Source organism: Leopardus geoffroyi, chromosome D3, assembly GCF_018350155.1.
Source record: "Leopardus geoffroyi isolate Oge1 chromosome D3, O.geoffroyi_Oge1_pat1.0, whole genome shotgun sequence".
Lineage (NCBI taxonomy): Eukaryota > Metazoa > Chordata > Mammalia > Carnivora > Felidae > Leopardus > Leopardus geoffroyi.
This window is the reverse complement of record NC_059339.1, coordinates 9,327,149-9,344,000: the sequence shown is the minus strand read 5'-3', so window position 1 is coordinate 9,344,000 and position 16,852 is coordinate 9,327,149. Positions and strand designations below refer to the sequence as shown.

The following is a 16,852-nucleotide window of genomic DNA, read 5'->3' as shown; positions in this document are numbered from 1 at the left end:
AATCCTGAGAGCTGAAAAGCAGTGATGCACAAAGTACCTTATTGCTGTAGATTCACAAGCATTTGCTAATGTTCCAAATTTGTGGGAGGAGGACAAAGGGAAAAGCAAGTAGTTGAGCAGAGCAAGGATCTTGCAGAGACCACAGTCCTGTTATAATAGAGCTTTAAATATTGTGGCAACAAATCAAGATTCTGAAAACTTTTTTTAATTCCTATGTAGCAGTTTGTACATTATAGCAAAATCTGCATTATTCAAGAATAAGTTACTTGTACAGTACATAAACAATACATAAAAATTTGCCAAATACTTTCTGCCTATGATGATACAGAATGGATCCATTTACTCTGTTGTCATTACAATGTGCTGCTTATTCCAAGCAAACGCTGGATGTCAGATGTGTCCTTGTTAAGAGGCAGTGGATACTATACTATCAAGTTCCTCTAGCCTGTGGGAGAGGTTGGAGCTCACATGACATGTGCGATAAGAGACGTAGCCCTGAATTAAAAGCATGAAGGAATCCCAGGCAACACTTAGGGAAGAGTTCAAGGCCTGGATTTTAGGTTAAAGAAACTGTTATGTAAAAATAGTGTTCTCTGGCCTAAGATTTTAATGATTGCTATTCCTTTTTCCTACACGGTCCAGAAATGATCAAAGGCAGAAGATTTATACCAGATAAAGCCATATGGATTGCTGGTCTAAAATTCAAGGCAGGTTAGTTGACTTAATTCTTTGGTGCTGGTGACTATTAGTTTGTAAAAGTTGATTCAAGACGGAAGAATGAAGTGATGGTGCTGGGAGCAGTCAGGCTATCCTTGTTGTTTGTCATTGGAGATAACTGGAGGGTCATGATGCTTACCGTCCTTTTGGCACTCAGAGCCTGGGCTCCCGGTAGGGGCTGTTGGTTCCTTGCTGCCAGCAGCGGTCACACTGGGGCCAGGAGGAGGAGGGTGGTGGGATATGCTGTGGCCACGATGGGCTGGCGGGGACATTGCCTCATTGGCTGTGAAGGCATCAAGCCCAGGGAGCCTTTCCCTCGAGCTGAACCTGCTCTAGCAGAAAGTAAAGGCATTGGCTCAGTGTCACTTCTTCCCAGGCCATGAGGGGGCTTTTTTTTTCAGGAGGTATTTGAGCTGTCCTGGCACCTCAGACATGTTTAAAAAGGAAACGTTTTCCTTGAACACTTTACACCGAAGCAGTCTGGAGGTGGGTGACTCCCAATTATCTGTCACAGAGTCTGATCTTGTCCTTTGTAGCCAGTGGGTCAGAGCTGCTGGTTGGCTGTGCCTGGCTTGCCTCCTGGCATTAACCTGAGAATTGTATGGTGAGAAGCTAAGGAGTGAGTGCCCCTGCCTTAAAGAGGTCACATCCCAGATGTTTACACTTCTGGCTACAGGGAGGGGAAAAACTTGGGTTGTTGGCTACTTGGCCCCTTTCCTGTGCAGACAAGGGGAAAATCTGTACCAGTGACTTGTCAGCATTGACTTTCTAGAATGAGCTTTCTCTTTTAAAAGAGAAATAGGAACAGTGCTTACTTTTCTGGATCACACCTCACTTAGCATTACTTAGAGAAACATGCCTTATGTAGAAAAGGAAAGAAAAGTGTCCTTAGAAAAAGACCACTGATTTGGATCAGGAATGGATCTGCTTTGCAATCTGTGAAAACACTCAGGAGCATTGGTTTTTAAAGTGGTGAAGAGGGGACTGCTTCCTCCTCCCCCCACCCCATTTTTTTTTTTTTTTTTTTTAACAGAAGTCTGACCTCTGGGAGCACAGAGAATGGCTGGAGGGAGCAAACCAAACCCTCACCCCAGATAAGGCAGGCAGTAGTTAGTCGTAGGCCAGGGTTTAAATTTAGTTTCTGAGTGATGTGTCTATAAATGTTAAGTTGTGCTAAACTCTCAGTTTCCTAGAAGCCAGCCTGGTGACTGTGTCAAATGTCTCTGCTGGTACCCAGAGCAGCTGGCTCCACTCTGTCACTGCCCCCTTGTTTCTGAGCCTCCGCCTGAAAGTTCTGGGAGGAGCCAGCCCCCCTGTGAATTCTATCCCTGGTGAAAGGCAAGTATAGATGGAGATTTAACTGCAGGACCCCACCCCCCAGCTGTTGGAGATGTGCGCCCAAGTGTGTACACACACACATTCCTCCTCAAATGAAGCAGCGAGCAGCTGGAACGGAACACTGAGTGTGGGCTGTTAAAGGAATTTCTCACTAGTTGTGGCACCAGATTTCCTAGTTCCCATTTTGACTCAAGAACAAGCCCAAAACCTTGCGGGATAGTTTATGAGCCAGCCGTTAGATGCTTGGGGGGGGCGAGGGAGGGGGGTCCGAGCCAGCCCTGGTGGTGACGGATTTTTTAGAAGGGGCCAGGAGCCCTTCGTCCCTTTTTGCTTGCTCCTCCCTCGCCCCTTATCACCCCTCGGGTAAACTGGTTTAACCATAAAGCTACTGTAAACCAGAATCCAGTTTTTTTGTTCATTAAGGCACCAGGGTAGAATTCCTCCTTGCCACCCTGTTTCAGTAGTTGCCTGAATTTCCCTGAAAGGGTGACGTACTTCACTTCTCCACATTTAGGAAGGACAGTGGCTACTCAGCAGCAGGTGACTGTCCTGAGGATGCAAAAGACACAGAAGCCAGGCATGCTGGCTCAGACTGGGAACAAGTCAAGTAGGGTTTGCATAGCTGTCTCAGACTGCAAAATCGCATGAGTATTAAAGAGTGCAACAAAATAAGCAATGGTTTAGTTTTGAAACCTGAATCCTTTGAAAAGTTAATCTGAGGTAAAGTGTTTAAAATCATTTTAACCTTGAGCTTTGAAGCTGAGTCGGAGCAGGATTGATGTGCTCACCTACGGCACAGGGAGTGGCAGGCCTCCACGTGGACCGAGGCCACAATGGGTAAACCGTAGGCGAATCCAGGGCTTGTTAGTGTTTTGGGCTTCCTGACGACCCTCCCACCCCCCCCGAAAGTCTGTCATCAGCTGTGACAGTGTCAGTGAAAAAGAGAACCAAGGTTCGGCCTGCCAGATCTGGCCCTCACCCCACCACCTCCTATAAGAGGGATGGGGACCGGTCCTAGGGACCCAGGGTGGGAGCTCACGGCCTCTGCGAACAAGAGCTACATCTGTAAACAATAAGGAGAAAGCCAGGTGGTGGATGGATAAAACTTATAGGAGGCCCTTCAACAGGCCTAATAGAAGGGTCACATCCAAACTGGAATGAGCAGTTAACAGTGTCCCTTAAATCTCTCTCTGGAAGGAAGGAAAGAAGGTTACATTCACAAGTTCACATCTCCGCTTGCTTGTGCTCCTCGGGGCACGTGTGAGGCCTAGGGTTCCTCACCGCCCGTCAGAGAGGCGTGTACTGGTTGTCTATGGCCCGGAGATGGCTCCGGGAGGAGGAGTCCATTTCGTAGTCTGAGTCCCGGGCTCGACTGGTGGGTTCAGGCTCCAGGTGCCGCAGGCTGTTGGCCAGTTCCTCAGGTGAAGGCACCAGGTGGAATATCTGCTCTGGGGGAGAGGATCGGCCTGGGAGACCCTCCGGGCCCAGCCCCCGTGGACAGCCAGAAGAACTGAGATGGGGAAGGCCCAGCTCCGAATCCCAGTGAGCGAGGGAGAAAGGGAACAGGACAGTGCTGGAGGAACCTGGGGGACAAGTGACCAAGAGAGAGACCCGCGCTGTCAGTCTTAATGTGACAGAGGGGCTAAATGTCGAAAGAACACAAAACCATCGCTGTGGCTCTGGGTTTGCAGCGAGCGTTTACCCTCTGCCGCCCACCCCCTTTATCAAGGGTCACACCTGGTGGCTGGGAGACGACTACCACGTAGCTGGACAGGCGGACGTCACAGGCAGCACCGCACTCAAGCGGGATGGGCGAGCGCTGGAAGTGGTGGAGCATGTCCACGACAGAGGGGAAGTGGAGGTGCTGCACTCGGCACTGGCCCCGCTCGGTCAGCGACAGGCGCAGGTGCTACAGGGGGCGAGTACAGTAGGCTCAGGCACTGGCCGCTGCAGGCCTTCAGCCTGGGGGCAGGGGGACCAGCCCGCCTGCCGTGCCCCATACCTTGGCTATGCCTTGGAAGTTGAACGTGAGCACATACTCTCCGCGCCGTGTCTCACTCTGCCGCACCAGGAACACTCCATGAGCATCCGGACCCTGCAGCTGAACCAGCTGAGCTGCCTTCACTCGGGAGATGGGGCCATGGAACCAGGGGTAGCAGGACAGGAAGTGATCTGTTTTCTGACAGGTTGGGTCCAGCAACCCCCCAGGAGAAGCACCTGGTAGACAAGATGGGGGATGATGGCCCCCTGTGGGTGCCTGATGTCCTGGGCTAATGCTGGTTCTGACTTACATGGAGGACAGAGGCCTAGACCCACTCACCTTGGTTCAGGGAATCTGTGCTCCCCCCCGGAGAGTTGGACGTGCCCGGCTCTAGGGCTGAGGGAATATGCGTCTCTGGGTCTGTGCTCTCCGGCCTGCTGAAGAGGCTGAGGTTAGGATCTGGGTAGATCGGGGGAGCAGGAAAGGCTGTGCCAGGAGTAGGGCCCTATGTTTTGGGGCCTCACCCTTGGCCTGTGCACTCCCGGAGCTCAGCCATCCAGGAATTCAGCTGCTGCTCATCCTCCACCTCGAAGATGATGTCGGTCCGGTCCTTCACCTGGTAGGGAGGAAAGCAGCGAGTGTGTGGGTGCCTCAGGTGTGTGTATGAATGACCACCCCCCCCCCCCCCCCCCGCCCCGGGTGTGGAAAGCTGTCACTCACCTTCAGGACAAAGGTGTAGAGGTTGTCTGGCATCTCGAGGCGTGTGCATCGCCGGACCTCCTGGATATTGGAGCAGGTTGCCTGTAGCTTGGGCTTTGAACTCTAGGTAGGAGACCAAGGCGGACACTTGAGGTTTGTCCCTCACGGCCCTTCACCCACCCAGGCCTCTGTGTGTTTCTGCGGTCTTCCCGGGGGCTTAGCTTGCCAAGTGAGCACTCATGATGCCAGGCCTGGGGAAAGGCCTAGCATCCTGGTTTGCAGAAGCCTGCCGAGGGCCCTTCTCCCATAGCCTCTTAAACACTGACTTCACCCCCTAAACACTGCGACCTACAGAAACCAAAGTGTGATGAGGGCCAACGCCCTCTTGACCTGAACCTGTGGACACTCCAGCTGTGACATGTGTTTGCCTGCTGACATCTGTCTCCCCTTCCACTGGTGGAACAAAGAGCACCGAATCCAGCCAGGTCACATCAAAACAGACCTGGAGAGTGGACACGAGGACATCCGATCCAAGTCACATTTCCCTGTGTGGTGCTGACTGCCAGGGGCCTGGGTGATCATCCTGCCTTTAGCTTCTCCCCTCTGCCCCGCGTCAATTCCCCATTAGTGCAGGCTTCTGACCAAACATCAGCCATAGGAAACCCATGATGTCACCACATCTTAAAGACAAGAAACACAGTTTCTTGGAGGTGAAGTCATTTGCCTGAAAGAGGGTAGATCGGTTTTAACCTCTGTCCACAGCATACAGCCTAGAACCTCAAACTCCCACATCTGCCTGCCTTCAAATCTGAGGATAAGGAGGGGTGGGTTTGGCTACAGGGTGTGGGGGCCGGGGGAGGGGTGGCAGAGTAGCTTAGCCACAGGCTCTTGGGGCCTCTGCCAACATGCCTAAAGAGGCAAAGCCTAATCTGGCCCCAGTTACAACCAGCTGGAAACTGACACAAAACCTTGGGCCCAGGAGGCTCCCATGACCTCCAGCATACACAGGGATTCAGAGTGCGTGGGAGGTGGTCCCCTACTGCTTTGCCACCAAGAGCACCTTTTCTGACTCAACCTGGCAGGAGCTGACCTTGGCAGATGCCTGTTTCCAGGGAGCCAGCATCTCCTCCTCTTCCCTTTGTGATCAGACTGATGAGATTGTTTTTCCAGGGTCACGAGATGATCAATGGCTGCTCCCAGCACAGGCCAAAAGCAGATGAGAACGAAGGAAGAAGGCAGAGATGATGGGGGAATTGATGGGAAAACCCAACTGGGCCCCTGCCTCCAGTACCTCTTCTCTTCCCCTGGGGCCAGGAGACATCCAGGTGACCAGGCTGAGCAAGCCAGCATGGGGCAGAGGCAGAGAGATGGAAACGAGGCAGACCCAAAGGCTAGTTTTTGGTGCTGTGGCTTTGAGGGGAATCCGACCTCCACATCTCAGGCAGAAGTTACCTTTTCAGAAAGCAGGGCAAGAGCCCATACCCACAGCCGTGCGTGTGACTGCTTCAGACATGCAGGCACCAGGAGTCTCCGATAGAAGGATGGTATCTTTAGGGCCAGGCCACCTGCCTTCAGCCCCTCCCCACCCACTGGAGCACTGGTGAACAAGGAGGCAAGGAGCAGCCTGGCAGGAGAGGATTGGCCAGACTGGGGCTCTTTCCCAGTCCAGGCCCACCCCCAGCAGTCTGGGGGGAGTGACGACGCTAGGAGCCGAGCCCCTGACGCTTACCCGTGGTGGACTGCGTCGTCAGACTGATGTTATGGAGGAGGGAGCAAGCTCAGTCGATCCCAGCCCTAAGCGACCAGTGCCAGCCAACGTGTTTTTATCTTTCAAGTTTTCCCCCACACCCCAATTTCTCAGCCTGGGATGGGAGCCCATGACAGGTGGGGAACACAGGAGTCTTGTGCAGTACCTACATGGTCCCTGGGCGTGCCAGAGTGCGCAGGACTGGCAGCTTTCACAGCCAGCCTCTTAGAGCCTCTATTTCCCTTCTGTAAAATGGGTAAGGTACAAGGCTATTTCCTTCCTTCTCCTTTTGCAGTTGGCTCTGCTTGGCCCCCAAGCCTCCCCACTGGCTCTGGGCCCTCAGGATCACTGGGAGGAAGTAGGCCAGGCCAAGAGGGGAACAGGCCTAGTCTCCCTTTCGGTTCTGCTCTGGGCCTTGGCCCCAGGGTGAATGCTGAGATTAACCAGCAAAGCCACTGGTTTCACTCTGAATGTGGGGCCTTCATGCCAGCACTCTCCCCAGCAGCTGAGGAACTGCTGACCTGGCAGGCAGTGGTAAAGAGAGGATTCCCCCTCCTCACCCACAGCCAGCCCTGGCTGCACAGATGCTGGCTCCCATCTGCCCACTGGCTACGATGACACGGGTTCTTGCTGACTCTTCTCAGGCAGCCTGTGGGAGAGCTGCCCCAGCCAGCCCAGTTGTCGTGCTTGGAGCCACAGAGCGAGGGGCAGAGCCAGGATCTGAACCCCAGCGCTGATGTATCAAATTGTGCTGTCTGGAGGTGGGGAGAGGCCAGAGGCTCTGCCCAGGCTGGAGGCGAGTGAGAGAGCATGGGGCAGAATAAACCCGGCCTGTGGCCACAGCCCTAGCTGGATGGCCCCAGAGCAGGACTTGGGAGCACTAGTCATATGTAGAAGGACCAGTGGCTGCCTTTCTGGTTGAGCAGTGTGATGAGACAGAACCGGGATGGAGCGCTGAGCCCAAACTCTGGGGCTGTGTTAGCAGCTACCCGAGCGTTAGTTTGATTGAAATGGCTGCACCGCTCCAGATACTGTGGTACAAGCAGTCGCATGTCAACACAACATAGCCCCACCCCCCACAACTGGGGAGTAAGTTCCAGCTCCCAGTATCCACAAAGCTGGCAGCTTTCCAATGGTCACTGTGACTCCAGGGGAATAACCTATTTCTTTCTTTGCCTTGGCTGCTAGGAAGCTCAAAGGCAAAGCTACAGATCAGCTCTGACATTGTCCCCACCATAAGGCTGGCATTTCTACAGCTGATTGTATCTAGGCTTTATACTTGTCTTATCCTTCTAGGTGTTACTGTTCAGTCCTGTCCAGTCCTGTCCTTGCCTCCTCTTGTATAACCCTGGACAGGCAGCTGTTGTTTGGTGTTTATTTTTGAGAGAGCACGAGCCAGGGAGGGGCAGAGAGTGAGGGAGACACTGAGCTGTCAGCACAGAGCCTGACGTGGGGCTCAAACTCACGAACTGTGAGATCGTGACCTGGGCTGCAGCTGGACACTTAACCGACTGAGCTACCCAGGCACCCCAGTTTTGTCACCTGTAAAGCAGAGATACTTAAGTTTTTATTTTGAGGCATGCAAGTGGGGGAGGTGGAGAGAGAATCTCAAGCAGGCTCCATGCTGTCAGAGCAGAGCCTGACACGGAGCTCAGTCTCATGAACCGTGAGATCATGAAGAGCCAAAATCAAGAGTAGGACGCTTCACAGACTGAGCCACTCAGGCACCCCCGTAAAGCAGAGATACTTAATAGTAGCTCTCTTCTCGCACAGTTGGTAGGTGTGGCGACTGGGGGAGCTATTGGAAGCGAAAAAAATGGCCTGATAAAGAGCTGTTAGATTTCTAGACTGGGGTCTGAGGTCGCCCAAGGTGGATAAAGCCTGTAGTGTTACCGTGTTACAGGACTACACCTTCCCCTCCAAGGGGCCCAGGACCTGGAGATAACACCTGGCATTCTTTCAACCTTACAGAACCTCTTTGTAACCTGCTCCTTACCATCCTGCAATGAAATTGATATGTAACCTGACCTACCTATGTAAGTGCCCTGATGAAGATAAAGGAAAAAGAGAATGTAATTTGTATTAAAATAAAATGTATTTCAGTGTGATTATGCAGATAATACAGTGAGCTGCTCCAGTACCTCTGAGTTTGTTTTAAAAGATGAAGAACATAAATGAGCCAGAGGGCAGGTAAGCCCTCAGAGGACAATTGGTTTGTTCAGTGGACATTAAAACAAGGCAGAAAGTTCCAAGTGCTTCCATGAGGCTGCACCATTCTGGCTCTAGGTTTGTCATCTCCTGGACTTTTAGAGGGTACGATGGACATTTTTGCCTCAACCAATATGGGTTTACCTGTCCTCCCCGACTCCCACTGACCCAGGAGCTTCCTTGCCCCCACTGGTGGGACTTTTGGGCTCAAATCTGCCTAGACAGATTGGGAGTGACCATTGGAACCACACCTTTCCTATCTCCCTAGGCCTTGTTTTCCCTCACACTGTCACTGGAAACTGTCCCATGACCTGCTGTGCTAAGGGGCAGGGGCTACCAGCATTGCTGGGCCCTTCTAGAGTCTTCCAAGGTAACAGGCTGTACCCCACTCTGCCGTGTCCCCACAACTGCCCTGAATGAGGCCTGTCACCATTCATTCGTTCGAGACCCCAGCAGAGGGTCTGGCCCAAGCCCTCTCTGAACTCCAGGTGCCAGTACCCCCATTCTCAGCAGGAATGAACTACACAGTCCCTGACTCACACAGAATTTCTACTATAGTAAAGGAGACAGGTACCAACATGGAGGAGAGGGTAAGGACCCAGACAGACAGGTGGGGGAAGCAGTGAAGGGCCACAGAAACAACATGGCCTCCCCTCAGCTACAAAGAGAGCATAGCTGAGCTCCCAGGCACCAGGAGGCCTCACCACAAAGGCCCTGGGGGGGGGGGGGCGGGGGGTGGAGCACAGGGGCACCTACAGAGGCTGATAGAACTTGTGTCACACATTGAGGTAGTGACACCAGTGCCCCAGAAGTCTCCATGCACTCTTAAGGCTGTGGGGGTCAGTTTGGGCTTGTTCTAAGGCAGAGATGTGCAAATGGCAAGATCAGAAGTTCCAGAGAGTTCACGCTGAATACCTTGATAGAAACATATAACCTCCCCCCTCCATGGGAAGGTGTAAGAGGAGACAGCACCTAACTCACAGCCAAGTAGCAAAGAGCCTGGCATGGAGGGCCCAGTGGTGTGGGTAGTACAGGCCCTCACAATGGCCTCATCCCATCTACTGCATCCTACCTGGCCACTGGAGAAGCTTCCATCCAGTGCAAGCCTTGAGGAGAAGCATCCCACCATCTGGAATCCATCAGACGACACCAGTCCCCTGGCAGTCTCCTCTCTCTCTCCCAGTACTTAGGGCCCTCACCCCTCTCCTACAGAGGACAGCAACGGGACAGGAAGATCTGGGTCCAAGCCTTGTACTTGTGCCACAGCACTGGTGCCCTCTAGGCAGCATCTCAGTGGCCTGGAGCTCAGCTCGAGGTGGCTAGACAAGTCCTGGCTCCACTTAGTCCCTCTGGAATCTTGGGCATGGCACTAACCACAGCTCAGTTTCCTCCTTAGTAACGTGGGGACATTTACCTCCCAGGAAGAGGGAGGATGGGAGGTGGTCTTGGATAAGGGCTTGAAAACTTAAAGACTCAGAGCAAATTCCAGATCCTGGTCAGAGATGGCTGGGCCGCCCCCCACCCACTTCCTGCCCAGAGCCTGAGTAGGTGTTGCCTAGATGAACAAAGGATGAGACATCACCGTGGAAAAATGTTCATTTGAGTCTTATCGATAGGTATCAAAACACCAGTCTAAATACCAAAAAAAGAAAAGGCCCAGTTTTATTCCTCCCCCCCCCCCACCCAATTTTAATTCTGGTTATAGGGGTCTCAACTGGGAAGGAGACAACTGCTAGAACACAGAGTTCCACTTCTTACAGATCTCTGAGCTACCTGACAGCCAGTGCAAAGAGGGATCTCCAAGAGAGGGCAGCCTCTTGTGCGTGGAGAATCCCATGCACAGTCCACTTAAGGCTCTGAGCGGTGCCAGCACAGAGAAATCTGTCGAACCCAAGTGTTCCCCTGAGTTCAGCCACCCAGTGTCCTACTCAGAAGCTAGCAACCTTCTCATCCTAGGGCTTGGGAATTAGTCTTGGCCCTGAATCTCAACTCTGCCTTGTTCTCTGTGGACAGATGGTACCTGTCCAGCCTGTCCTCACACTTGTAAGACCTAACAATGCCACTAATCTCCCATGAGAATCTGGTGATAGAATGTGTGCGGAGGTGCTTCCACTGGGTAGGGAAAGGTCCTGAGGGATGAGCACAGGCCTTAGAAAGATTCAATCTGCTCAGAAGCAAAAAGGCCCCTCCCTGAGGAAGCTTTCCTCCTTGTTACTCCCCGTGTCTGCCTGCATTTGGCTCACACAGCTATCTCCCCACTTACACACTGTGAGCTCAGGAGGGTCTCTCTCCTTTTCCATCTTTGTCTTCAGCAGGGCCCAGAATAGGTGGCTGTAGATGTTTGCTGAACACCACAGAGTGGAGAAGGTGGAAGGAAAGGCATTGGAGGCTAAGAGAATGGCAAGAGCCAACACTCCGAGGCCAGAAGGTACAGCCAAATCCGTAAGATGGCAGGGGAGTTGGCTGTGGCTAGAAATGATGCTGGCAGCCTCCCCCCCACCCCCCGCCCCCGCCTTTAGTGAGCATGTATTATGTGCCAGGCCTTAGGGCCCAGGCTGTCCACCAGTGGCCTCTGGACTAATTACTAAGCCACCGCCATTGAAATTTTTTTCCCAGTTTCGCAGAAAAGAGCATCGTACTGAAGAACGGAGGTAGGAAGGTCATTGTAAAGGATAATCCTTAACATTAGGTATGGTGATACTCTCATGAGAAGACCCTTGCCACCCAGCTCTGGGCCATCAGTCTGCATGAGGAACAGTGATGGGGGCCTTCTGTGCTCCTATGGCCACCCGTGAGGCTGGTGTCCCGTCCCCCACTTCACAAAGGCAGTGCCAAGGCTAAGAAAACCTCCCAGGGCTACTGGTCATGACACAAAGGGTGCATTACAGCCAGCTGGCCTGTGACCTCTGGAAAGAAACCTGAGGTCTGCATTTTAACAGGAGCCCGAGGTGGATCTGAAACCCGCTGGCGCCTGAGAGGAGTGCTGGGTGGGAAGGCCACGCCCGCCTCCCCTCTCCGTCCCTCCTTCCCAGGCACTGGGCTCTGTCCATCCCATAGAGACAGAATGGCCAATGCTGGGGGCAGAGGAGGTGCACACGGGGCGCCCCGCTAGAGGATGAGGGGCCCAAGTCCTCACCATTGCCTACGAGGCCCTGCACCACCTAGTCCTTGTGACTTTCCCAACCTTGTGTATTGTCCTGTCCTAGTGCCGCCCTGGCTGTGACCGTTCTTACGTGTACCTTACGTGTACCAAGCCCACTGCACCTGCTGCTTCCTCTGAGAGACAGTCCCCCATGGGCCCACAAACCTTACTGCCACCTCAGGAAGCCCCTTCCTGACCACAGTGTTTAAATACACGGTCACAACCACACAGCCCCCTTTCCTTCCTTCCCTGCATTTGTCAACCTGTGAAACAGGCTCCGTGGGGACTTGGTTTTGTTCATGCAGCATCCCCAGCACCGAGCACAGTGAGGCAGAATGTAGGTGCTCACTTTCTTTCCCACAAGTACTCCTCACTGGCCTTTTATTTGCCAGGGATCGCTGAGTGCTGGGAACCGGGGGGCTGTGCAGGAGTGACGGGTACTTCAAGGCAGTGAGGTTGGAGGACACGCAGACAGTTGGGGACAGGAGCCGGGCCTCCCAGGGCTGCAGCTGGCAGGGGCAGAGGACTGGCCGAAAGGAAGACGCGACACCCCACCTCAGCACTGTAACCCCCCCAGTTACAGATGGAGAAGTGGAGGGCCTGAGGGGCAAAACGAACTTGACCCTGACCTCAGGAGGAGCTGTGTAGAGCTGGGGCTCAGACCCTTGTCTGTCTAGCCCCAGAGCCCGCCTCCATCCAGACGGTTCTTCCCAGCCCCTGTGTTCTCCCTCTGCATGTGCAACATGATGCCTGATCCAAACTGTGGCCTCAGCAGAGAAAGCCTCCCCTCCTCCAAGGAACTTTCTCTGGTCACTAAGTCGTGGTTAGTGCGATTCCTGTGCCTCTCCCTCAGCACGGGTCTTATCAGGCCTGGCCATGACTTCCTGATGAGGCAGCTGCCCCCACCATCTGACTGGGAGTTCCTCTGGGGGCGGGGACAGGGCACCAAACCTTGTTCTGAGCTGGGGCCCAGCACCGGGTCTGACCCAGAGGAGGGGCTTGGAGTGGGTTTGTCAGATGAGGGACTTGAGTAGCTGGGTGGGCACCTGGGGCCCCAGCCCTCAGATGCGGGGGCGCGGAGGCACATGTGGGGTGTGGTGAGTTATCTCACACCCCTTGTTCCCTGGCTCCTTTGGGGGCAAACTGAAGGCAATGAGCCAGTTCCAGGGGCTGAACAAATGTTGGAAGGTCACTTCCTTCCTTGGGCCCCAACCCCCCCTCCCCCCCCAACAGGCATTCCCATGCCTGCTTCAGCCACTTCTCGGGTGAACCAGGATAAATCACTTTCCTGTGTTTTTGCTTCCTCATCTGTAAAATGGGGGTGAAAATGGAACCCACCCACCAGGGCTTCTGTAAGTGGCCCTGCTTGTGGCCTGAGTCCACAGGAGTCCCCCAGACTCACCCAGTTCACTGAGCCAGATTGCCCGACTTGGTCTGCCCCCTGTGCCTTATGCCCTCTCTCAGGAGAAACAGGAAAGGGATGGGAGAAGCTTCTGGAAAAGCCACATGGATCAAGTCAGCTTCCCCCCTTACCTGGCAAGCAGGATCCCTGCCCCAGTGCCAGAAACAGAGACACCCCCCCCCCCGAGCCCCAGAAAGCCTCTGGTGACACAAGACCCTCAAGTGTAAGAACACTGTTTATAAGAACAGAGTCCCCATCACCTGCCCTCCCCTTCCCCCACTCTGAGACCCTCACAGGCCCTAAGGAGCCCCTATAGTGTGGATAATTGGCCAACGATGCTGAGATAGGAGATGGGGGCCTGTCTAAAGCCCCACCTGGAATGAGTTCCCCTTCAACCCCAATAAGGGTCCCCCCCACATGCCAGATTCACAGTGACAGTCACAGAGCCCCCTCTGAGAGAGATGGAGACAACCCCTTACACAGAATCACAATGACAGGGACACAAAGCTCCTCTTAGATGCTAGAGCAACCTCCCATGACAGAGACAAACACCCAGACAGGGAGATCCCATACAGAGGGAGGCAGCACCCCCAACACACAGAACCAGTCTGGGATCCCCCTGACACTCACTGGATCCCCTCCTGAGATGCGGGTGCCCTGGTTCACGAAGAGTGGCCAAGCACGGATGAACCAACCATCTGTGAGGATGGGGGTGAACTTCCACTGCGAGGTCGGCCCATGGGGGGACCACACCCAAGTTTAGGGGGGGCATGGCTTAAGAGGAACCACCCTTGGGAGTTCCGCATGCCCTGCACCGGCTCGTGGGTATAAGTGAACAAGTGAAACCGTCGGCACCTTGATCAGCTGATCTTGCCCCCCCCCCGCCCCCCTCAAGGTCACAAAAGTCACCACACCCGACACCACCTGGGACAGGGCTTGCAGGGATGGGAATGGAGGGAGCCAGGGCCCCCCACCCTTAGTAGCTGGGCTACATGCTGACACCTCCGGGCTTTCTCCCTTCCACACCTGTACTCCAGTTGTGCCCTCCACATAGGGCACCATCCTAGCCAAAACCCTTGGCTCTCAGGGTGGCAGATTAGGATAAACAACTGTCCATACCCTGGAGCTGAGCCACTGTGAAGAGTCGGTGGACTTCACAGGCTGGTTGGCAGCCAGCTTCAATCAATTCAACTTATGTCCTGGGTGGCCTGGAACATTCTTGCAGACGGAAGTGGCATCTCAGTCTGGGAGCACTCAGCAGGCCCAGAGACGGTCCTGAGCAGGGTCATTGGGGCCCAGCCAGACCCCTTCCCATCCCCCGCCTCCCCCCCCCCCCCCCCCCCACCGCTGCAGACCAGCTGCCATGAGCCCACACCTTGAACAACCACATCCTGCTCCCAGAGTCCCCGCCAGGAATCCTCCCTGCCCCCATATGGGCTCAGAGCCCCAAGGCCCATGCACTCTGTCCCCATCCACACCTTGCCCCAGGCTACGCCCTGCCCTCACAGTGCTGCTTGCTCCACCTCGGTCCCCAGGGACACCCCAAGCCTTGAGTGCCGGGCTGTGGTCAAGACAGAAGGGGAAGCCATAGCTTCAAGAGGTCACATCGCGTGTCCAGGTGTGCCATCAAAGTAGACACTGCCCAGCTGGGCCTTCCTGCTGCCCCGGAGGGCGTGCTCTGCAGACTGTGGGGACGAGCCCCCGAAGAAAGCTGATGGGCCCACTGGAGACTGCAGGTGATCACTGCAGGTGTCATGGGGCCAGGGGTCCTGGAGCTCGCCAGCCCCCTCCCCGGGGCTTAGATGAGGTGGCCGCAGCCGCCTGCCCTGCTGTGAAGTCGGAGCAGTCGGGGGAAGCCCCTCATCCCGGTGACACAGGCTTCAGCTGCAGCCAGAGCCCCGTGTCCGCCATGCCGGCTGGGTGGGAAAAGCCGTGGTTAAGAAGCAGCCTCTGTCGTGGGCCTGGGTGGAGGAGCACACCGGAGGAGAGGGGCGCTCGACCCCGGTCACCCAGCAAGACCCACCGCCCGCCTTCTAAGAATGATGATTCAGGAGAGGTGAAAGCGAGGGCCTCTGGGGCGCCAGGAGGGCTCCGAGCCCAGGAGCTGCCGGAAACAAGGGCGGGAGCCAGAAGCCGGCCGGGTCACAGCTGCAGCCGCCACCACGCTGGGAGCTCCCCCCACCCCACCCCCACCCTTGTGAGCGTGGCGGGACAGGGCCTGGTGGCATTACCCCTAGCCAGCGTTCAGCGAGTGCTTTCTATGTGATACGCCTTCACACGCAGCATCTCCCAGACACCGAAAAACAACAGGAAATCACACCAGCCACAAAGAATAAAAACCAGATGGATTAAATAATTAAAAGTGAAAAAGAAAACCAAGACAAAACTGGAAGAGAACCCAAGTATTTATCTGATTCAGGGTGGGAAGCCCCTTAAGCAGAAAAGACAAAGAACAAGGCTGTAAGGGAAAAGATCCCTGTAGACTTAAAAACCTCCAGAGATGAAGAACCTGAGGATTGAAATTCAAAAGTCAAATGGCAAACCAGGGAAATATTTGCAACATGAGACAGCTAATATCCATGTAAAAAGTTCTTGCAAATCAATAAGAAAAAGGCAGACATTGCTGTAAATGGCTTGTAAACCACAGAAAAATGTATATGACCAAGAAATGTAAGAGAAACAGTTCACAATCCATAGGACACAAAGGAGACTAGTGGTTGCCAGGGGCTAGGGAGTGTGAGGACAGGAACTGAGACTGACGGCTAAATAGGTACAGTTTCTTTCTAGGATGATGGAGATGTTCTGATATTAGTGGTGATGGTGTGTGCAAACCAATGGACTGCACTTTAACATAGATGTCATGTGACTTAATAGCTCAATGGTTTTTAGAAAGAGGAATGGTCAGGGGCGCCTGGGTGGCTCAGTCGGTTAAGCATCTGACTTCGACTCAGGTCATGATCTTGTGGCTTATGAGTTCGAGCCCCACATTGGGCTCTGTGCTGACAGCTCAGAGCCTGGAGCCTGCTTTCGATTCTGTGTCTCCCCCTCTTCTCTGCCCCTCCCATGCTCATGCTCTGTCTCTCTGTGTCTCTCAATAATAAATAAATGTTAAAAAAAATTTTTTTAACTAAAAACAAAATGAAACCAACCAAAGAAATGGTCAGTTCCACGGTAATCAGAAAGGACAAGATAACAACTTCCCCTTTAGAAGTTGGCAAAGGTTTTAGAAATAATAACCAGTGTTGGCACCTCTGGCAATAAGAAGATAAATGGGTATAACCTTTCTGGAAGGCTGTTTGAAAAGGATCAGTCAGAAGCATTAGAAATGGCTAGTAAGCACATGAAGAAAATGCTCAGCATCATTGGCCAACAGGGAAATGCAAATCAAAACCATATGAGATACCTCTTCCCACTAGGATGGTTACAAGCAAAAAGACAGACAAGAGCTGGTGAGCACGTGGAGAAGTGGGAGCCCTTGCCGGTGGGAACATGAAATGGTGCAGCCGCCATGGAAAGCAGTCTGGCAACAAAACGTTAAGCACAGAATTATCATATAACCCAGAAATTCCACTCCTAGATAGATACCCAAGAGAAATGAAAACATTATGTCCACATAAA

At 53.7% G+C, this 16,852-nt stretch overlaps 2 protein-coding genes across 18 annotated transcripts in view; one reads left to right on the top strand and one right to left on the bottom strand.

Annotated features, from left to right (window-relative positions):
* ATXN2 (ataxin 2) overlaps window positions 1-8,622 on the top strand; it is a 127,457-nt gene extending 118,835 nt beyond the window's left edge. For 11 of the 17 annotated variants that reach the window (XR_006707240.1, XR_006707237.1, XR_006707235.1 and 8 more), the window contains one exon: window positions 643-797. Coding sequence is in view for 1 of the 17 variants with exons in the window: in XM_045456954.1 (XP_045312910.1) it covers window positions 643-648 (6 nt within the window). In the remaining 16 variants the exon portion in view is untranslated. Of the gene's footprint in view, window positions 1-642; window positions 798-5,905; window positions 6,061-8,406 lie in introns of those variants that run through there. The other 6 variants (XR_006707239.1, XR_006707231.1, XR_006707238.1 and 3 more) reach the window with 4 other exon arrangements.
* SH2B3 (SH2B adaptor protein 3) overlaps window positions 184-16,852 on the bottom strand; it is a 38,215-nt gene continuing 21,546 nt past the window's right edge. The window contains exons 3-8 of the mRNA XM_045456980.1: window positions 4,757-4,858; window positions 4,561-4,652; window positions 4,376-4,470; window positions 4,058-4,272; window positions 3,793-3,964; window positions 184-3,638 (exon numbers count right to left, since the gene is read on the bottom strand). Of these exons, the coding sequence (XP_045312936.1) occupies window positions 3,343-3,638; window positions 3,793-3,964; window positions 4,058-4,272; window positions 4,376-4,470; window positions 4,561-4,652; window positions 4,757-4,858 (972 nt within the window). The 3' untranslated portion in view covers window positions 184-3,342. The remainder of the gene's footprint in view (window positions 3,639-3,792; window positions 3,965-4,057; window positions 4,273-4,375; window positions 4,471-4,560; window positions 4,653-4,756; window positions 4,859-16,852) is intronic.